The 22,412-nt window shown below is 53.3% G+C and overlaps 1 protein-coding gene across 1 annotated transcript; it reads right to left on the bottom strand.

Annotated features, from left to right (window-relative positions):
- Positions 1–1,285: 1,285 nt before the first annotated feature.
- On the bottom strand, positions 1,286–7,106 carry PAX1 (paired box 1). The gene is given in 6 exon segments (XM_032183664.1): positions 1,286–1,377; positions 3,822–4,038; positions 4,124–4,234; positions 4,236–4,267; positions 5,166–5,795; positions 7,022–7,106. Coding segments are annotated over 6 exon segments (1,167 nt in total).
- Between the last annotated feature and the right edge of the window lie 15,306 nt (positions 7,107–22,412).

Genomic DNA, 22,412 nt, shown 5'->3' with positions numbered 1-22,412 from the left:
CTCACCCATGCTCTAATGTAGCTTTATGTGGATAAGCCTAGACTTAGTAAAAACTGTCAGCATCTCTCTCAGGTGACTCTTTCCTTTAAAATGTACCCTGTGGCAGTGCAGGAGGCAGGCCTGGCCCTGGCACAGCACTCTCGCCTGCTTACAATTTCCCCCTTTCCCTCCCGTGCTTTGTAGTCAGTTGCAAAGACCAGCTCTGGCTGGAGGCTTCATAGTGGCAGAGGCAAAACTGAATTTTGCCACCCTAAGGTTGAAGGCAAAATAATTTCCCGGGGTGGGATGTCAAATTTGGCATCGTTCTGCCTCCCTCCCACAAAGACACTCTCTCTGCAGAAAGCCAGGCGTGTATTCTGCTGCCAGGATATTTCCTCCCTGCCCCACTGGAGGACCTTCCCCTTCTCCAGACAATGCAGGGACCAAAGCCAATGGCAGCGGCTGGTGGAGCCAGGGAATTCAAAAGCCCAGCAGAGCCCATTCTGGTTGCACCCGAGCCAGATGGACAGGAGGGGAGGCACGGACCCCAGTGTGTGGGCTTCAAGCGGGCAGCCCCAGAGCACCACTCTGCATCCAGTGGGGGCACAGACCCCCATGCGGGGCTGCCCTGGGCTGCAGTGCACCTGCAATTCATGCTGCCCCACATTCGGCTCTGCACTGGGGAAGGATGCCAGCAGTGCATGGTAGTCTTTTTTTATTAAGGTTTGTTATTATAAAAATATATCATAAAAAGTGTGTGCTTATTTGTCCATTTACACTCTGGGGCAGAAGGCTCGCAAGGAGAGTGCTTCGGCACTGTCCGGCCGGCTGCAGGCTCCTCCCCGGAGATGCACTCCCGAGGCAGGGACAGAGCCCAGGATGCACTGAGCAGAGGCTGGGAATGGAGGCGCCCGCTGCGCCATGTCCGGCAGTCTTCAGGGACAGCAGGGAGGAGAGAGAGAGAAAACTGAGAGCGAGGAGGGAAAAAAAAAAAAAAAAAAAAAAAAGAGACAAAATAAAGATGGAAGGCTGAGCCTCTTCTGTCACCCCTTTCTGATCCAATGGAGGTAACGTGTCCCTCTGGGCAGCATGAGTGTCCCGACCATGTTCCCCGGAGTGGGGATTTGCCGTGGGAGGCTGTAACCTCTGTCCAGCCTCACACCGGCCTCCTTGTCCCCACAGGCACCTGCTGGAGGCAGTGGCACTTTGGGAACAGTTCAGTGGCACCTCTAACTGTTACAGTTCGGTTACAGCCTGTAGGTGCTTGATCCGAGGGTGACCGTCCCTTGACTGCTGCTCCATGGCTCTAGGAAGAGGAGGCTGGGATCGAGAGTCCGTGGATGGTGTTCAGAGTGTCTGGAGATTTGCCCGCAGGGCTGGCAGGTTTTCTGTCCGTGGCTGCAAGAAGAATAGAGGGGGAAAAAAAGACAACAGCAGAGCAGTGGATTACCAGCCTCCAACTTTCCTGGGGAAACCGGGAGGGAAGGGGAAACACATCTCCCAAGCGACAGGGACCGCAGTGGGGACAGACACCCCCTGCCATCTGTCTGGGAGCTGACCTGGACCTGGCTCTTGTGCTCCCACAGCCTGCTGGAGAAAGGCTTCGAGTCCTGCCTTGTCCCCAGGCTGCTCACCTCCCTGCCCGCCTGCAGAGGTTTCCCTGATTTGCCATGGGGGTTGTCACCAGACCAGGGACAGAGCTGTCCCTGCACTGCCTTTTTCTAGGGCTCCAGCTCTTTGAGGGGCAGGGGGAACATTTGGGGACATGGGCTCTTTTTCTGCATGTTTTTGGACACACATTAACAAACAGTCATATAGCAGGGTGCTGCTGCAAGCAGGGCAAGGGTCCAGATGTCAGGTCTGAGCCCTGTCTTGGATGCAGAGACAGGTCCTGCGCTGTGCAGGGAGCGGCAGAGAGAGCAGCAGGCAGAAACCAGAGGGGAAAGGAGGGGAAGGGGAGAGGGGATGGGGCCCGCCATCAGAGCCAGCTGGGCTTAAACTCCTTGTGAGCTCACCACGGCCGCAGGACCCGTGCAGCCGCCGCACCGCCCCGTACGCACCATCGGGGCAAGCAGGGGGTTCGAAAGCCCCGGGGCTGCTGCAGGCGTGGGCACGGGGCAGGGACTGAAAACAATCGTAAACCTTTTTTTTTCCTCCAAGGGGATCTTGCGGGAGAGCGACGGCAGTGAAATCAGAACAGGTCTGAGCCAGAGGGTGAAATATCCCGGCCGACCTCCCCTTTCTTCCTTCTCTATTCTTTCCTTTGCTCCCTTCCCTGACTGCCTGCTCCCCCGTCTCCGGGCCGGCAGAAGCGGGCGGCATGGGGCTGCCCCCCTGAGCGGAGCGCGGCTACTGCCGGCAGTTGAAAATAAGAAATGTCGGCACAAAACCCCTCGGACCCTCTCGGACAGCCCCAGATCCCCCCGGACCTCCCCGGCCCCCAGGCACCCTCGGGCCGCTGCCCAGGTAACCCGGCTTTGACTGGCCCCGGGTCCAACAGAGCCGAACCAGAAATTCGATCCAAAGGCAAGGGCAAAAAATGTATAAAAAATCAAATCAAATCAAATTAAATTAAATTAAATTAAATTAAATTAAGTCCTTCGGCTGGGACCAGGACAGCTTGAGGATTGCCAAGTCAGAAAATTCAGCCTCCAAGTCACTTAAAAAGTGAGAAGGACACCGCAAAAAACGGACTAAAAACGCACAGGGCATCTTCCCTCCATCTTTTGTTTCCTTTTTCTTTCATTTTTTTTTCTTCCTCTCTGTCTTTCTTTCTACATTTTTTTCTTTCCCTCTCTTCCTTTCGCTTTCTTTCATTTTCTTTCTTTCACTTTCTTTCATTTTCTTTCTTTCACTTTATTTTTCTTCTTTCCTTTCTCCTTCTTTCCCCTTCTTTCTTTCGCTTTCTTCTTTCGTGCTCTCTTTTTCTTTCTAATTATTCTTTCCTTTTTTTTTCTCTACTCACTCCATCCCTTTCTCACTTTCTGTTTTCTTTTTTTTTTTTTTAAACAAACAAACAAAAAAAACACAACAGGTTTACGATTGTCCATTTTCAGCTGTTGATCCACGCAATAATTCATCCCTGAGATGACTGATATAAGTCACAGCATGTTCCCGTAGTTAGATAGAAACGGTAAAAGGTCATATAAAAAAAAATAGAATAAAGAAATGGACTAATATGTGGGAAATGAATTGCAAATGTGAAAAATATTAGAAAGTCCAATACCACAAAAAGGAGAAAGATATTGACGGGGATTTTATATCCAGAACAGATGAGTTGGGATTTCTTAAACGAAACCACCTATCGAGGAAATAAAGCTTCCATAACTGTACCGAAATAATTAACAGGAGATAAAAGAAGTGTCCCAATTAGCAGCCACTGGTAAAGGCGTTCAGAGCAAACGCCTGCTCCGCATACAGACTTTGTCTGAGCGCTGCCTGCGGCGGGGAGCAGGGAAGATTTACTTATCACGCTGAAAACTGCTGCCCTCTCCCCGGGCTGCCAGGGGAGCATCGGGGCTGCCCTCGGCACGGCGCTCCGGGGGGCTGCGGGGGACCCCGCTGCTGGGCCGAGCGGCTGCGGACCCGCAAAGTCTGCGGGGGATGGGGATGGAAAGGCTAGGGCTTGCCCTGGGTCGCGCCGCTTCTTCGGCCAGTGGCACACGGCGAGGAAAAAATGGTTTCCAGTCTCCCCTCCCCGCACCCCCCGGGACGCTCTGCCACAATTCAGGGCCATCGAACCCCCGGCCGGGGGGCTCCCGCCGCCCCGTCGGGGCGAGCCAGGCTTCCCCCCGCCGCCCCTTTCCGCTCCCGGCCCCCCGTGCCCCCCGGCCTCCGCTCACCTTCCCTGCCGGGCTGCTTGAACGCCATCGCGCTGGCCAGGTCGCCGCCGTGCACCGCCACGCCGGGGCCGTGGTGGCCCAAGGGGCTTCCCTGCGGCTGCCAGGGGTGGCCAGGGGGGATGTAGCCGCCGGGGCCGCCGTAGACGCCGTGCTGGTTGGAGGGGGGATAGGCGCAGGCCGGGAGGAAGCTGCCCACGGAGGAGAGCCCCGGGGCGGGCTGGGGACGGGCACAGACACACGTCGGGCACGGGGCGACGGCGCCCCGACGGCGCCCCCAGCGCCCGCCGACCCCCGCCCGGTACCTGCGGGTACTTGATGTCCCCGTCCGCCGCAGCCTTGTCGATGCCGTTGACGGGCTGAGCCGGGGTGAAGGCCGTCCTGTTGACGCCGGGCCAGTCTTCCATTTTGGGGGGGGTAGGCAGAGCCCTCGGTGCCGGCCAGCGCACCTGGGCGGGACAGAGCCGCGGCGCCGTTAGCCCCGGCCCTCGCCCCCCGGTCGGGGGAGCTCCGCGGACAGCCGCGGGGGGACCCCGCTGCCGGCCCCGCTGCGCTGCCCCAGCCAGCCGAGGCGCGGCACCCCTGTCCGGCTCTGCCCGCCGCCCCGGCACTTTCCTGCTCTCCATAATTTAGGAAGCCCGACTCCTCTCTCTTGGCGAAGGAGATTTATAAAAGTGACATTGGAATTTTTAAAGATAAATGGTTGCGCAGAGGGGAATGCATGCGGTTGATTTACCCGGGTTTGGGGAGGATAAAAGGACTCGCCCCCCGCCCTACCCCGGAGCCGGCGGGGGAACCGAGCCGGAGCTTGGGGATGCGGTGACATCCATCCTAAAAGACGCGCCTCCGGCCCTCTTCCTTCTCTAAAAAAATGGGCAGATTTCTCGGGGGACGGCCACAGAGATCCGCCGTGCCGCCCGGCTCTCAGAAGCCATTTGCTTTCCCCTCTTTCCCTGATTTTTTCCCTTCCCTGGCATATTCCCCCCCCTTTTTACCCCCACCCCCTCCGTTGTTTTTTTTTTCTTTGCAAAGGGAAATTCAGGGCTCCGAATTTGCGGTCGGCAATCTATCATCCTACGAAAATATTTTCCACATTTTTCATAAAAAGTTCAAGATGTCTGAGCCTCGCCGCATCTGGCCCCGCCACTCCGTCCTGCCAGCACGGGGTGCGGAGATCAAAAAAATAAAATAAAACAAAATAAAATAAAATAAAACAAATCCCCCAAAGCCCGGGCCAGGGAGAGCTGCTCGCCGGGTGGGGAAGAGCCGATGCCTGCCGAGCCTGGCACTCCCAGGGCAGCGCAGGGCAGGGCTGCGGCCCGACAGCGCGCCTGTCGCAGTACCCACCCGTCTGCTCCATGAAGGTCCGGATGCCCAGGATGTTGGTGACAGAGTGAGCCGACGGCCAGGAGCGGGGCAGGCTGACATGGGCCGCCGCGACTGGCGCGCCGGGGTGGCTGCCCATCTTGGCGGCCGGCGAGGCCATGGGGCTGGGGTAGGGGTACTGGTAGATGTGGTTGTAGGGCAGCGCGGGCTGGGGGGGCGGCTGCTTGCTGCCATCGTAGGGGCCAGGCTGGGAGAGGCTCCCGATCTTGTTCCGCAGGATCCTGCTGATGGAGCTGACCGAGGGCACGTTGTACTTGTCGCAGACGCCGTCCGCCAGCAGCCGGTCACGGATCTCCCAGGCGAAGATGCCGGGGTCGCCCTGCTTGTAGTCGCGGATGTGCTTGACCACGTTGGGGGTGGTGACCCGTGGCTTGCTGCCGCCGATGGCCCCAGGCAGGATGGAGCCCGTCTCATTGTAGCGGGCCAGGATCTTGCTGACGCAGCCGTGCGAGACGCGGAGCTGGCGGCTGATGTCGCAGGGCCGGATGCCGAGCTGCGCCAGCTCCACGATCCGCAGCCGGATGGCGTTGGGCAGCGGCCGCCCGTTGACGAACACGCCGCCCAGCTGGTTCACCTCCCCGTACGTGTGCTCTGCCAGGGCCGGGCCACGCCGGGCCGGGACACAGCGTTACCGGCAGCGGGCACCGGGAGCGGGGCAGGGGAGCAGGGCTAAGGGTACCGGTGGGAAGGAGCGGAGGGGGGGGCAGAAACGAGTCTGCGAAAGCCGTGCCCCTTGGGGGAAGGGAAGGGGAAGGGGAAGGGGAAGGGGAAGGGGAAGGGGAAGGGGAAGGGGAAGGGGAAGGGGAAGGGGAAGGGAAGGGAAGGGAAGGGAAGGGAAGGAAGGAAAGGAAAGGAAAGGAAAGGAAAGGAAAGGAAAGGAAAGGAAAGGAAAGGAAAGGAAAGGAAAGGAAAGGAAAGGAAAGGAAAGGAAAGGAAAGGAAAGGAAAGGAAAGGAAAGGAAAGGAAAGGAAAAACGAAGAAAAAAATAGAAAAAATATAGGAAAAAAATAGGAAAAGAAAGAGGAAAAGAGTGAGAAGGGGGGAAAGAAGAAATGGAGAAACAGAAAGGGGAAAGCAAAAAGAGAAAGAGAAGGGGGAGCGAGAGAAAGAAGGAGTGAGAGAAGGAAAGGAAAGGAGAGAAAGAGAGAGAGAGAGAGAGAGAGATAGAAAGAAAGAAAGAAAGAAAGAAAGAGAAAGATAGAGAAAGAGAAAGAAAGAGAAAGAGATAGAGAAAGAGAGAGAGAGAGAGAGAGAGAGAGAAAGAAAGAAAGAAAGAAAGAAAGAAAGAGAAAGAAAGAAAGAAAGAAAGAAAGAAAGAAAGAAAGAAAGAAAGAAAGAAAGAAAGAAAGAAAAGAAAGAAAGAAAGAAAGAAAGAGAAATTAAAAGAAAGAAATTAAAAGAAAGAAAAGAGCAGAACAGCAGAGAGAAGGGAGAAGGAAAGGAGACCGAGAAGTCGGGTAGAGCCGAGCGCTCTCCCACGCCGGGACCAGCCGCCACGACGGCCCGTAGAAGCCGTTCCGCAGCCCGGCCTCTGCTCTGTGGCCGCCCAGTCCCGGTCCCTGTCCCCGTCCCGATCCCGATCCCGATCCCGATCCCGGTCCCGGTCCCGGTCCCGGTCCCGGTCCCGATCCCGACCCCGACCCCGACCCCGACCCCGACCCCGACCCCGGTCCCGCCGACGGGCCGGGGTCCGGCCCGGCGCCCGCCGCCCCCCCGCACCCCTCCTCCCGCAAAGCGAAACCGCGGCGGGTCGCGGCGCCTCCCGGCCCGGTCCCAGCCCTCCCCACAGCCGCCCGCGCTTACCCATCGCCCGGTACCGGGGGAGCGCCGCGCCGCCCGGGGAGGGGGCGCCGCCGGCCCGCCGCTCCGCAGCCGCAGCCGCCGCCGCCGCCGGCCCGGCATAGAGGGCGCGGGATCGCGGAGGGGGCGGCCCGGCCGGGCCGGCTGGGGGCGGCCGGCGGGGGGCGGCGGCCGCAGGGCTGTCCTGGCGGCGCCGCGCCGGTTCCCCGCTCGCGGGGAGCCCCCGCCGCTACTTGGGATCAATTTGACGTGGGAACCACGTCAATCCCGGCCGTCACGCTCGAGGCGCCCCGCGGCCGCCCATTGGCTCCCGCCCTCTCCTAAATGGCCGCGGCCCGGGGGGGGGGCCGGCTCCCTCCGCCCGCCCCCTCGGGGCGAGCGCCCCGGCGCGGCCGCCGCTCCCCGCCCGGGGTCCGCCCGCGCCTCCCCCCCGGTCCGCCTCCCTGTCGGGGCGCCCCCCGCCCGCTATCGGGCCGAGGGAAGGCGTAGCGGGGTACCCGCGTCCCCCGCCCGAGGCGGCGGGGACCCCCCGGACCCCTCCCGCGCCCGTTCCCAAGCGGGACGGGGCCGGGACGCGCACCTGCGCCGCCTCTAGCCCGCAGCCCCGACGGCTGCCGCGGGGCACGGACACGCAGGGGGGACAACGACGGGGCAGCTGGAGGCCGGGCCGGGCCGGACTCGTCTGGGGTTCCCCGAAGCCTGCCGCTGCTCGGCCCGCACTGAAATCCGCCCCGCTCTCGCACCGGCAGCTAACACAGAAGAGCAGCCTCGTGAAACGCGAGTGGGGTGAGCGCCGAGCACTGAGGTTTGGTTGATTTTTGCGTCCACCCCCGTCCACCTCCCCCTCCCCCAGGAAAGGCAGATCGAAAGATCGTGAGTGTTTGTACGCAGACGGCAGAAAGGCTGGGGGGAGAAGGGGGCAATCTCCTCGCAGGCAGCCGCGGGCATCGCCCGCCGCGACCCCGTTCCTGCGCTTCGGGATGCGGCAGGACGCGGGGCCGGGCCCGCCAGCCGCCCCGGATCCGGCCTCGCCGCCGACGGCCCGAGCAGGGCAGCCGCTGCCACTCCCCCACCACCCCTCCGAAGCGGCCTTTCGCTAACGAGCAGCAGGCATTAATTGCGCCGGTTCCGCCGCCGCGTGTAAATTGCAGGAGGGCGAACCCGGCTCGCTTGGGAGCGCAAACGGCGTCTGCGGCCCGCGGTGCGGAGGCCACTCGGGGACGGGCACGGCCACAAGCCCTCCCCGGGCCCCCTCTCCTCGCCCCCCTCCCCAGGGCTGGTTAAGCCCCTGCGCGCACGGTGGGGCCACAGCAGGCAGTGCCGCCCGAGAGCTGGGAATCCGTCTTCGGGAGAGTGGAGCGGATCGATTAAAAAGCAGTTAAGCATTGCGGAGGGATGGGTGCCCCGCGTTTGCTTCCCCCCCTCTTAGCCCTCCCCGGCTGCAGGGTCCGGGAGCGCCGTGGCCAGGAGTTTCCCTTCCTCGGCCGCCCGAGCGGGACGGGAGCAGTTCCCCGCAGCGTGCGGGAAGGAGGCAATCGAAAGGCGGCCGAGAACGCGAGCTTTCTTTCTCCCTGCCCCGTCATTCCGACGGAACAATTTTTCCGGTGCGTCTGGGGGTCCCGGCCCCCCTCGCGGCTCAGCCTTTTCCCTCGGGCTGCCCCCAGCCCCCAGTGGGGCTCACCGCCGCTGCTCGCCCAAGCCCTGCTCCGAGCCGGCCTGGGGCAGAGGCCTGCCCGGGGGCGGCCGAGCAGGCACCGCTCCTGACCCCACGGACCCTCCCGAGCTCCTTGCTGGCTGGGAAACCCGGCGCAGCGGTGGCCGCGAGCCCCCGACGGCGCGGCCGGGCGGGTGGCAGCGCTGCAGGGGCAGCAGCCCGCGGCCACTGGGGCTCCCCGAGCCGGTCCGGCCCCAGCCCAACCGCTGCCCCCCGGCCGGGCCAATCTCTCGTCTTCCTCTGCTGGGAAGTGCGGAGAAATCCGCCCCGGGCCGGGAGGGGGGCTCCGGGCAGCCGCGGGTGGGATCCCGCCAGGGATGGGACGGGGGGGGGCTTTCCCTGGGCGGTTGAAGAAATAAATATGCCCCTCCCCGGGCACCTGCTGCGGGGCAGCATCGCACGGCCGGGTGGCCCGTGGCTCCACCGGCTGCTAGCCAGGAGGAGCAGAAGTTCGGCCGCCTTAGGAGGTCTGGGACGTGACTGCGGGCCTTATGTGAACGGGAAAGGGTCCTCTCGGCCCGGCCTGCTGCCAGCGGGCAAACAGCAGACAGGGAAAGCGAACAAACGAGGAAGGGGCAGAGGAAAGCAAAGAAGAATGAAAAGAGGAAGAAAAAGAAGAAACAAATAAATATGAAAAGATGGAAATTAAACAAAGATCGAAAAGAAGAAAAGAAATGAAGAAAATGAAGAATGACAAGAAGAAGAAAAAGAAAATGAAAAAAAAAAGCGAAGAGAGGGAGAAGAAACAAAAGGGAGGAAAAGGGGGAAAATAAAAATAGAAAAAGAAAAAAGAAAGAACAAGGAAAGAAGGAACAAGAACAAGAAGAAAAAAAGAAAAATTAAAAAAAATAGAAAAAAAAGAACACAAAACAAAAATAAAAAAGAAAAGAAATAAAAACGAAAATATGAAGAAGAGAGGAAGAAGAAGGAAAGAAGAAAAGGAAGAAGAAGGAGGAAGAGGAAGAAGAAGGAAGAAGGAAGAAGAAAGAAGAGAGGAAGAAAAGGAAGGAAGGACAGCGGCTGTAGTGTGTGGGGCTGAGCGGCCAGGATCCTGTGGGCAGCCTGGGCAGAGCAGAGAGGGGGTCTCTCGGACACGGGGGGTCCCTCCCGCCCGCTCTCTGAGGCCGCCCGACGGCAGCCGCTAGGGAAGGGAGCAGCACTGGCCCGACAACCGCCGGGAGCCCTGGGCCACCCTCGGCAGCTGGTACCAGGGAGTGGGACCCAGCACCGGGCTCAGCGTCCCCAGGCCTGTTCCCCTTCCCGCCCCCCCCGGAGCGGCTCCTCCCTGCCCCCGCCCTGCCTCCGAGATGGTTTTAATTTGCTCGGGCTCCTTTCCCCCTTCCACCCCTTCTTTCCCCTCTCCTCTCTCAGCCCTCTTGGTTTATTGACACTCCCGCCTGCCTCCGGTTTTGATTTAGCATCATGAGCTCAGAGTCCAGCATGGAAAATATTAGGCTGGGGTGAAAGCAAGGGGAGGGCAGCCCCTGTACCCCCAGTGAGGGGCAGGCTTGGGAGCACCGTCCTCGTCCTCCTCTTCCTCTTCCTCTTCCTCTCCTCTCATTTTCTCTTTTTCAAGCCCCAGAGCCCCCCATGCTGAGGTAACGGGTGAGAGTGGGGGTGTTTGTAGGGCAAGTGTTCCCGGGGCCGAGCTTCACATGGCTGCATCATAGCATGGCTGTTTGGCTGAAAAAATGTAGCAGCAGTGAAAACAGGTAGCATGCTTTTTTTTGATTTATTTTTTGTGGTAGAAATACCAAGAACATTGCTCTACCATGGCAGCTGTCAATTAGTGTAGTTAAAGGTAGGGGTTCCCCTGTGTTTTCCCCGTTATTTATTCTGTACTCATTAATGAGTCAGAATGGCTGCGGTTCTTAGAGGGAATATTTAGTTAAGTCATGTTATGGAGTTCATTTTCTGTCACAATCAATCAAAATTAGAAAATCCTATTTTAGGCTGTTCAAACTGAGCGCCTGCTCACAGCAAAACGCACTGCAAAGCATAACGTTTCTCTCTCACAAAGTGGAGTGCAATATTATCTGAGTGCCTGTGCGTGTGCTTTTTGTGTCAGAAGGATCACAAAATTACTTCTGACCATTTTTTCTGAGCGTTTTGACACTGGGCTAATATAGAGAGCTGAACTATCCTGCTGTGATGAAAAAAAAAAAAAATGCTTCTGTTTTCTAAAGAAAAGGCTTGGAGAGCTCAAAAATAAAATCATTCTTCAAAGCTTAATGTGCTGTCTGAGCCATTTTGTTTAATCATATATTTCAAGTTTGGTAAAGGCCACAGGTTGAGTAATTAAGAATAACTTGGTTTCATTTGTCAAAAGCAATTTAGCTGTAGAAAATACACCCTGCTGCAAGCCAGAAGGCTTCTCAATTCCACATAAGGGAAGAAGAAATAGATTTTTATGTTTGGATTATTGTGTTTGTTTTGTTTTTGTTTTTGTTTTCTTTTGTTGTTGTTGTTGTTGCTGTTTTTTAAGACTAAATGTTGATCTTCATGCTAGTCAGATTCTTAAAGTGAAAATGATACCAGGACCCTGGATTCTTAATAAATTCTGTCCAGTTCTTGTGCAAAACACATTGATCTGAGGACAATACAAATCATTTTACATTATCACCATTGTTTAAATTAATAGTGATGGATGTATCCTACCTTCCTTTTTTTCTGACAGCATCACCATTTCCTCCTCCTTTTCTGCCTGCAAACCATTTAAAAATACTTGAAAGTCACCGTCGGTGGGTTTCAGGTATCTTTTAATGTCCCGAGCACCATGTGGGCAGCAGGGGGCTAGATGCACTGGGCTGCCGTCAGCGACAGGGGAGCACTGCTGTGGGCCACCCGCTGGCCTGACTCGACGACACAATCTGATAACTGCAGGGCAGTTCACACGGTGACAGGGACATCTGCCTGACGTGTGTGAGGGGACAGGCGAGCAGGAACAGCGGGCTGAAGGCAGAAACCGAGCCCAGCTGCAGGGGGATGCAGCAGGACGGCTCCTCACAGGGAGGCCAGCCTGCAGAGTGCTCTCTCGGGGGCTTCTGCCTGTGCCCCACCTCTGGGTGCTGCAGGTGGCCAGGGCCCCAGCAGAGGCTGTCCCCACCGGGTGACATCCCTATCTCACAGCCTTGCAGTGCCTGGCCACCTCCTTTCTGCTTGGGGCAGGTGAAAACGTGCGTACACCCCCGGCTCTGGAGGCACATGGAGCCACATGCCCTCTGCGAGCCCTCACCCAGCCCCACGTGGTGCTGGCGGTCCCTGGGGCTCTGCTGGGAGCCTCCATTGATGGGAGGGGAGGCCATCAATGCCACCCCTCCATTCCCTTTGGTGGATATTGGTCCTGCAGTGCACTGAAAGAGAAACAAAAATAACACTAATAGTGTTTTCCTTTAGATTAAGGTCTGGTTTACCATTAAGCCCATATGGAAGTCTTTGCCTGAGTGTAAATCTTTGCAAGACCAGGTTATTAGCTTGCACCAAACTTTGCAAACAAACGTCGCACGTGCTTGCAGACAGGAGGGTTGAAGGGCTGCTAAATCTATTCCTTTGTTTTCGCACTGAAATCGATTTCTCATGACCATAATGAAGTGGGAAGGCTGCACACTTGGCAGAGGAGCAGACATTCGGTCGCGCTCATGGAAAAACACATCGAGGAGGCTGAAATAGCACCCGGCTGACTTGTTGCATTTGGCACCCTGCACACAAAGAATAGCGGCAGCAGATGCGTCAGCGGGGGCTCAGAGACCCCTGCTCATGCAGGAGGCAGCCAGGCTTTGTGGCATGAGGCCCCGGGGCAGCATCAGCACCCAGCAGGCTCGGGCAGGGGGACATACGTTCCTGGTGATTTGTCCGTGGGCTGTGCACAGGATCTGCTCATCCCTGCAGCATCCTGGGGAGGGACAATGTGAGGAAAAAGAAGGGACAGGCAGAAAGGTGATGAAGGACACAACACAGTGCATTTCACAGAGCGTGGGGTTCCTTCTGCAGCCCTTTGTGCCACTGCAAAGTAAGCCACAGCTGCTGTAAGAAGGGCACTCTGAGAGGTGTGTGCATGACTTGCTACTCTAGGCACCCACGAGCTGTGTTTCACACGGCCATACCAAAGCATCCCATCAATGTCAGAGCCATTTAGTGGCAGGTAAACTCTTTTCAGGGATCATTTCACAGCAGAAACTTGTATCAATATGAAAATGCACTGAGGTGGCAAGGCAGGGGTGAGGTGAGCAGCAGAGAACATTATAACCATCGTAAAGACTCTGAATAATCATCTCAAAACTGTGTTTATTCCTCCCTCTATGTGACACGGGGGATATAAAATGGGATTTACAGCACAGAAAGTGCTCGGCAGTGAAAAGCTGCCTTGTTGCTCATTCTAGTGGTTCCTGCAGCCCTGGAGCACCTCTTCCTGTGAACAGCACCAAGGCACAGACCTTCCTTCTCCTCCTCCTTCTTCTGCTCCTCCTTCTCCTTCTCCTCCTCCTCCTTCTCTTCTTTCTCCTCCTGATGTTAAAATAGTTGTTTATGTCTCTATAAGTTGTTTTCATTGCAGTCTTTCTCCAGGAAAAAAAAAAAAAAAAAAAAAAAAAAAGGAAAGGAAAAAAAAAAAAAAAGCCCTTGGAGCAAAAAGGGACATTTTTTTAATTTCTTTTTTGCAGTAGTGTGGGATTTGAGTAGAAATGTTTTGAGATGCAAAAGATGGTTTTCCAACTGCATTTTCATGACAGTTGAGGTGAGAGACAATGACAAGTCCTGTATGGCTGGAAAAGTTTGATTTTCATTACAGGAAAAAGATTAAATATTTCGGGATCTCTCTGCTCTGAACTGCACCTTACTGCTGGTGGTGCCCTGAAGCCCTCAGTCTCCTCCTGGACCCCCTTCACCTCTGCCTCCTTTTTCGTCCATGCAGGCAGAACCCAAGCCCCAATCCACTCTGGCTGGTGCTTAGTGGGATGGAGATGGCACAGATGTTATTTTAACCAGGTGTTGTATCCAACTCAATATATCAGGGAATCACAGAATCACAGAATCACAGAATCTCTAGGTTGGAAGAGACCTCAGGCACAAAGTGTCCCCCTGAGACCATAGCTGAGCCTCTTTCTTGCAATATAGCCACCCAGGCACATCCCAGACCAGAGGGACTTGCTGGCTTTTTGCAGAACACACCTGGGGATTCAACCTGCGTAAATTTGTCTAATCCTAATGGGTGGGGGTGGCTGGCTGGGATTGTGGAGCAGCAGCAGCCAGGATGGGTTCAGCGTCCTCAGGGAGATGGCCCCTGCTTCCCAGGGAGCCCAGAGCATCACCCCAAGATCTGAGAAGAGAATGAAATGTGCTGCAAGTTATTTCAGTACTCCCACTGCTCTCTGGTAGCACTTCTGGTGGTTGGAGGAGCGGTGGGTGTTGAAACAGGAACATCTGAGTAGCTGGCTGCCATCTCTGGGATGGGGACCACGAACCGCAAGCAGATTACGGCTCCTTTCTGCCGCTCCCGCTCCAAACCAAGGCACACTCCCACAGGACGAGCTCGCAGGTTATTTGAGTCCCCATGAGCCATGGGACACATGAGATTCCCACACAAATGGTGGCGTGACCAGTGGCTGCTCCGAGCAGCTCTGCTCGGGGGGCATAACTGCCTGTGCGCAGTTATGGCCCCGCATGGCACAAGCTCCTTCCCCCTGCACTCCCACTGCTGCTGCCTGTCCCTCCTTTGCCAGACAGGAGCAGGGAGATGAGCAGTACCCCAGCCTGGTCTGGACCTGCACCAAGGACCAAATCCTGCCCTCTTGTCCCCAGGGGACAGCCCCAGGAAAGTCAACGCTGCCACCACAGGGCGGGTTTCCCCATTAGCTGAAGGCTACGGCCGGACGGGCCAGCAGATCGGGCAGAATGTGAATGAGACAATGTAAGAGGAAAATGTAAGCACAACTTGTAAAGGCTGCATGCAAACAATGCTTCCTGCTATTAATTCAACAGCATCAATAGCTAAGTGCTTTCAGGGCACAGTATCTATTCTGTTTTCCATTTATATGCTAGAATTGTGGTAGATGTCAGGAGAATTTAATACACATGATGTAGGCATATGAATAAGCTGGATCCTTTTCTGGGAACAAGTATTCATAAGTCTCCATGTGGTTCCACATCTACAAAGACGTGGGTATTTATTTCATGAGATCTGGACTCCATTTCAGGCAAGAAAAATCCCACTAAAGCCAATGGGGAATCTCTCTGTTCACGTCAACGGATCTAAGAGCCCCGATGCAGGAATGCACTTAAAACACATGCTTAACTTTAAAGCCAGGCTTAAGTCTCACCAAAGGCCATTAGATGTAAGCATACGCTTGTGCTGAAAGACAAGGAATTTAAACAAGCATTTATGTGCTTACCTTGAATCAGAGTTTGGCTTGTGCTCACAGCAGAGCAAAGCTGAGGCTCGTGAAAGAAATACTACAGAAATAGAGCACATCTGAAGTTTTACTTTTCCAGGTTGTCGGTCTGAGTTGTCCGGACAGTGCAGGGGAAGGGCTCTGTGTTGTCGACGGAAGGAAGACACAGACGCTCAATATGAGTGAACAATGAACTTCAACTTTAATGGATAGCTCAGTCGCCTTTTATCTAATTCGAACATAATCAACTCATACATATTGCAAAAACTAAGCTCAGCATTGGCTAACATTTCCCGCTCTTTTCAGTTTGTTGCTCCTTCTTTTAGCCACCATCCCGCCTTAGGGACTTTCCCAATCGCTCAAGGGCATCGTGTCCTTGATCCTGATTGGCTCTCAGCCAGCTGCGTACGTGCCAGACTCATGTGAGTTGAGTACGGTACTTCACTAGCCCATTGCCTCCTAACTGCCCAACATCCACATGTCCTATTTCACTTAACCATTCCTCCACAGCTCTGCTGCAGATGAAGACATGTGGCCACATCTGCTCCAATTTCCAGGGGCTGCGATTTGCAGCTTGCAAACAATATTGTGCTCCCTGCTGCATCACTAATGGTGCTGCAGGGATGAGCATCATAGGTAGGAGGGGACTGTGGGCTGGGTCCTGCCCCAACACATTGCATTTGGGGGCCTGGTGGTGTGTCAGTCAGAAAAGGGTGATTCATGGGAACGCGCACACCCGCCACAGAAAAGCAAGTTTTCTGGGGCAGAGGCCCTGTGGACACAAGAGTGAGCTCTGTGCAAGCCCCATCATCTGTCCCTGGGGTGGGGGGGCTGGGGAAACAGGGACGGGAACTCCCTGGGGAGATGGGTGCCTGAGGCCCCTGCACTGTCCTGCATTTGCTCTGCCACAAGCCCTGACTCTTGCTTTTAGCAACCTGCAGTGAGTGAGTGACCTGCTCCGGCTCCAGGATTCAACATCTGCAGTGATTAATTTCCTCAGGATTAAATTCCTCTGATTTAAAACAACAGATAATGGCTAATAAGGGGAAACATCCCTATCATAAACACTGCTTTGGCATTTACCATTTGAAATAATTTATATTCTCTGGTCTAGTGGGTTTGTATCACCAGACTTAATGACTGTTTCTGTTTAATTTTCAGATGCTTAATTGCAGTAGAACACTTCAACACCATTAAATTAAAACAAGCTACCAGCTTTTCCTTGCCTATGCTCCTGGCTTGGCTCCAACTGACATTTAAAGTGATCTCAGATGTTTTATTTCTGCCACACAGGCTGCTTGCTTATGAACAAAAAGTGTGTGTGTGTGTTGGGGCTGGGGGGGGGGGCTGCGCAGAGCCACCAACATGGGCACATGAAAAGCAACTTCCAGGCAGCAAAGTGGTGGTGGCCCCCGTGTCACCGCTGCTTTCCCTCCTCCAGCATGGTGACCGCCAGTGAAGCCAGCTGGGCTATGCACCAGTGGCTGGGCAGTGCTGGTGTCTGACAGGGCCAAGGGCCTGAGGGCACAGAGGGACCCCTGCAGGGGGAGCAAACCCCAGCAGAGCACCCTTGGCCCCATGCCACAGGACACCCTCCTCCTTGTCCCCATGTGCGCTTTGCTGGGGCTTCACTGGAAAAGATCCCACTAAGGGGCTTTTCCATGTGCAATTTCAAATCTCGGAGCAAATTTTTAAATGTGGAAGTACTTTGGGTTTCAGGTACCTATTAAAAAGGAGTAAGAGGAAATGGAGTTCCTCTATAAGTTAATATTCTTTGGTAATGGATGTTTAGAGTTAGTATGTGTCTTTACAACATCATTCATAGGGGTATTGTTTGCTTCTGACAGTTTTTCTTTTAAGATTAATGTGCTTATGAAAACCTTGTGCACTGCTCTACGAGGCAAGCTCGAAATCCATCAGCGATACCATCGCCATGACACAATGCTGGGAGAGCAAAGCAAATGACAAACAGAATCTGGTTTTTCAGAGACCAGTGTGTGTTGAAGAGAAATGATCTGAAGTGAAATTTGGCCTCTCTCCAGCCACCCTTCCTGTTCTGCTGTTGGCACTACCAGAGAGGATGGAGAGAGTAAAAATATATGTGAGGGAGTGAAAGAAAAACAAAATTAATTGGAGGGAAAAAATAACTCAAACCTGCTAGTGTTTGGTCTCTTTTTAGCAAACAAGCAAATGGAAAATTCATATAAAGTTTAAAACTATTACAGCCAAACACGCTTGTTATACATATAAATAATTTTGTCAGAGATCAGCGGAAACAATGCAATTAGACGCGAGTTGCATTTAACATGTTGGGATCGCATCCAGTTGACATGCATCCTTGTGAAAATTCAAACATCATGGACCAGACCCTTCGCAGTTCTGAACTGCCAAGCTGTGTTGATTTTCTTTTATGCCCCTAATTATTTTCCTGTTTGTTTCCCCAACTCTGATTAGATGAGACACGGCTGCCGAAGGAAACAAGACAGGGCATGACACAAGCATGCTGGCTGAGGTCCTACATGCTGAACTTGCACCTGTGGGCAAGGCACAAAGCCATCCCCGAGGCCAGCAGACAATGGCTGGGGCCGTGCCCTGCCAGAAAATCAGGCACGAGTGAAATTTGGAGGGAAAATGGGAAAGAAAAAAATAAATATATATATATATATATATATATATATATATATATATATATAATATTTATATATATATATATATAATTAACTTCATTCTTCCAAGTTCTTTAGCAGAGCAATGAGCAAAATGAGGAGGTGTGGACTTAGCAGAGCATGCAGCTCCTTCTAATGGATCTGCTCTCCCAGTGAAAACTTGTGAAATAAACTTGTGATTTAATAAAGCCCCCAATAAACCTGGAAGTGATCCATTTCCCTCAGAAGTTACAATAAGAGATGTTGCTCTGGGGTGAAATCCCTGGGGATACGGGGGTAGGAGGCAGGACAGCCCACCTCTGGCTGCCAGCTCTGCATGCTTGGCTGCCCACAGAGCTGCTCCCCATTACTTGTCCTGCAGCAATTTTTGGTGTCCTGACCATGGGTGCTAACCATAGCCCTACTGCAGAGGAGGCTCCGTGCCATAGAGCTTGTCTGGATCAGCAAAATGGGGAGAGGTGAGCAGAGAACCAGAAGCACAGAAAAGGTGAGTGAGTTCCCCAGGATCATTTATTAGGGGAAATAAAAATAAAAATATATAAAAAAAACAACAACCTGCAGAGAGAACACAAGTGCCCTCATGGGGAAAACAGCCCCATTTCATTCCTTTGTGGTTATCTGCTGATGTCCAGCACAGTATAAGCACCATTGGTCTGTCTTAGGGTGCTCGGGTACAACCTGGGGCAGCCATGCCTGCACTCCTGGGCAGCTGCACAGGGTGGACAAAGAGGACCACTTTGGATTCTTCACCTTCTGCCCTGTGCAGGGTTCACGGCAGCAGCCTCAGCATCGATTTTGGCTGTGACCAGCATCATCCCCTACAGAGTGGGGATGACAGTGCCAGCCCTGCAAAGGCAGGGGGGGCACAGGGCACTTGAGCAACGGGTGCAATCCATGCACCACCCACGGCTGTGCCAAAAGTGCTGCAAAAGGTCTGTGTGCACGGCCAGGCAGCCTCCTGCTGCCCAACACTGCCCCACGTGTCCTTGCACCATGGCCAGCCCGGAGTGGGATGCTGCATTTCTACAGGAGGGTGCTTCTGACATGAAATGCCTTGAAAATACCCCATTTCTTTGGCACAGTAGAGCACAGAAATAAACCGATGACTTTGAAAAATCCCCACCTGATTGTGACAGAGGTGCTTGCGGGGCCCTGGGTTGGATGCTCAACCCATCGATGCCACCTGTAATACTCATTTCTAAACCAGACCGAATGCAGGTGCAGCCCTGTGAAGGAGGAGCTGCCAGGAAGCTCGGTCAGCCTGCAGTACACCAAGCAAATGGCAGCACACTGAAGAACAGCCTCCAACACACTGCTGGAGATCAGTCCAGCACCAAAAGACCCAGCCTCTGAAGCAATACCATTTGTTGGGCAAATCTGGGGACCTTCACTGGTGGGCACTCCTTGGAAACTTCTTACAGCCTTGGCCGAGCCAACTCGAACAGGATTACTGGTTCCACCTTCTTTTCTTGGCCAAGAGGACAAACACCACTCCTGCATCCTGTGCCAAACACTGCAGTGAAAAGGCCGTGTCTGAACGTGGCAGCAAGCACCAAGGGATGGGAGGAGAAAATGTTGCTGGGTTCTTTAAATCTTCACTCATTAAGTCACAGAAAAACAAACAAACAAAAAAAAGTGTGTATATATATATACACACACATATATCTTTACACTGAAGCTGCTTTTTTTTTTTTTCTTTTTGGCAATGTTGCTGGATTCAAGAGGAAATGAAAAAGCAGAGATGCAAGAGGTAATTTATCTCATCAGCCATCATTTCTGAGTCACAAAGGTCTGACATTTGAGAATGGAGATGAAGTTCAGCAGGCTTTGTTTGGCAAAAATTAGAAACATTTATGGATTGTCAGCACCCCCCTCCATACATGCCTTTTGGGAAAAACTTTCAATTTTTAAAATGAGAAAAAAGGCTATTTTTCTCAAAATAATGATTTCTAAGGTGAAATTATGCTTGGGGATGTTTTGTTTTGTATTTTTGGTATGGGAGGGTCACTGGGATGATTACAAGCTCCGGAGCCAGGCCATTTCTCCACACACACCTCTGGAGCAGGCTGGGGCATGCCAAGCCAGCTGTCAGAATCAACAAGAAAGTTTTCTGACCTGGAAAAAAAAAAAAGGAAAAAAAAAAGGAGTGGGTGCCAGTGCATGGCCTGACTGCCATGCTTGTGGTGCAGGGGCTGTGTGGTGGTGCAGGGGTCAGGGCATGCAGCTCCCCGCAGTGCAGGGTGCCAGGGATGCACAGCTTCTCTCCTGGCAGCCTCGGAGGCCGGGCACCTACTGCTGGGCTTCAGGAGGGGTCTCTTGCTCTGTCCAGGTAGGTGTGAGCATGGCTCGAGCCCTGCCATTGTTGCTGGTCAGACCAGGCTGACAACTTCAGCCTTGCAACACCAGGAGTGATAAACACTGTGCATCTCACCTGCAGACTGCTTGTTCTCCTCACCTTTGAGCCCTGCCGTTACATCAGCCACAAAATCATAGGAAATGACAGGCCCAAGCTCCAGTTTACATACCTTATTATATACCTGCGTACTCGCCAACACACACAGAAGTGCTATGTGTCAAATATTTGCCCAGGGAATCCAATTCATTTCATCTGCAGAGAGGCCCTGGAACAAACACAAGAGGCTTGTCTGCGCCACCGTCCCTGCGATCACCAACAGGGAAGCAGGCTGCTCTGCTGACTGCCTCCTGAGCAGCCCCAAGCCACCTCCCTGCAACAGACAATGCAAGTGCTTTGCCCTGCTCCATGCACGACCCCTCAGCCCGTGAACAGCCCCTCCAAGGAGCAATCTCACAGCCCCTGGGGGGCCAAAACCAGAATGGCATGAGGGAGGAAACCCATGAGGGGGCACACATCAACCTTCCCAGGGAGAAGCTGGCCTCAGAACTGGGAAATGCCTCCAAAATGTTTTCAAGCAACTGGGGATTCTATTTTATTTTATTTTATTTTATTTTATTTTATTTTATTTTATTTTATTTTATTTTATTTTATTTTATTTTATTTTATTTTATTTTATTTTATTTTATTCTATTCTATTCTATTCTATTCTATTCTATTCTATTCTATTCTATTTTAATTTCTGTTTAAAGCAATAAAGCATATTTGCCCTGCGGCGCATCATCTGCTTCTATATTCTCGAATAAACTATTGAAAATTAGAGCGTCTCTGTTATCTGTTTGCTATCTGCTGTAGGATTAGAGGCGTCACGAACTAAGCTTTGAATCAACAATGTTTTATTGGCTCATGTCACCGCAGGCTGGCTATGGCCACACTAAATAAGACATCAAGCTGCCCTGTGCGCATAGTGCCATGTTTCTAGAAGCAGGCTTAAAGAAACACTTGTGTTTGTCCCTGGGAACACATATACAGATATGAGGTGATAAACAAACGGGTATGTGTTGGCCGTGTGCGTTTATAGAAGTGTTTATAAGTGTATGCACATACACATGTGTGTTTCATGTTATACATATGTTTACTCCAGAGTAATTGTAACTCCTGGGGCTTGAGACAAAAGTAGGTGAAAAAGCCGTGCCCAGGGAAATGCAGGGGGAAGCTGCAGGAATACTCTGTTAGCAGAGGCTGAGGGGCATGGGGCAGTGCTGCTGCAGCAACCCCACAAGCAAGACTGCTGCTCAGACAGCAGCAAAGCAGCAGGGCAAAGGGACTGGGTTCCCAGCCTCTGGAGAGCTCACTGATTGTCCGCAGGGAGCAGGACCAGCACAAGTGGGTCTGACAAACCCTGGGGCCACAGGGCAAGCCGTCTCCTCAGCCCACTCAATTCAGCTTCTGCCTCCTCTTACCAAGGTGGTGAAGGGGCTGTTCCTGCTGGGGTGCCAGTCCCAGCCTGCAGCCAGGACAACTCCTCTTTATGATGCTTTTCTCCAGGCAACCAAGTCATGGCTGGTTTAGAATGACCCATTCTAAATGCCCAGAAACAGGGGAAAAATAATTGGGAAATAAGCTCTTTGCCATAGATTTTCCATAAATACAAAGCAAAGGTGCAAGTTTTTAAGAAAGAAGGCCCAGATTTGCGCCACAGCTGGACTGCCAGCCAATGCTGATTACTGTAAGGCTCCGAAAGAAATCTGATTTACGGCTCCAATAGACATAGCCCGCCTTTGCAACCATGTGAGAAAACCCTGTGATGTGTTTACCACCATTTTTAGTTTTTAATTGTGCTTTTCCTTGCAGCTCCCAGAGGTGATGGTTGCAGTGCAACAAAACAGGAACAAGGGCATTTGGAAAAGGAAAATGGAGGGATCTGGACAAAAAGAAGAGGAAAGGGGGAAAAGAAGAGTGAGGAAGGGGATTGCAAATATATGTGACATTTTTCCTACCTTGCTGAGGGGAAAGGGGATGCTTATTCCTGAGAACCTGGCCCCAAACTTGGTGTAATTTTTCCTTCTGATACTGATGTGCACATGTTATTTAATTGCATAAACCCAGTCCCAGGACACAATAAGCCACCTGGAGTACAGAGTCAATTGAGCGGTGAAAAGTCATGCGCAAGAACTGCAGAATTTACATGTGGATGTTTGTGCTCAGTGTGTCGCATTCAAGAGAGTAGCGAGCTTTACTTCACATTAAATAATCTTTGGTTCTGTGCATATAAAAAATGCAGCTGGG

Source organism: Aythya fuligula, chromosome 3 (genome assembly GCF_009819795.1).
Source record: "Aythya fuligula isolate bAytFul2 chromosome 3, bAytFul2.pri, whole genome shotgun sequence".
Taxonomy (NCBI): Eukaryota; Metazoa; Chordata; class Aves; order Anseriformes; family Anatidae; genus Aythya; species Aythya fuligula.
This window is presented reverse-complemented; position numbering and strand designations above follow the sequence as displayed.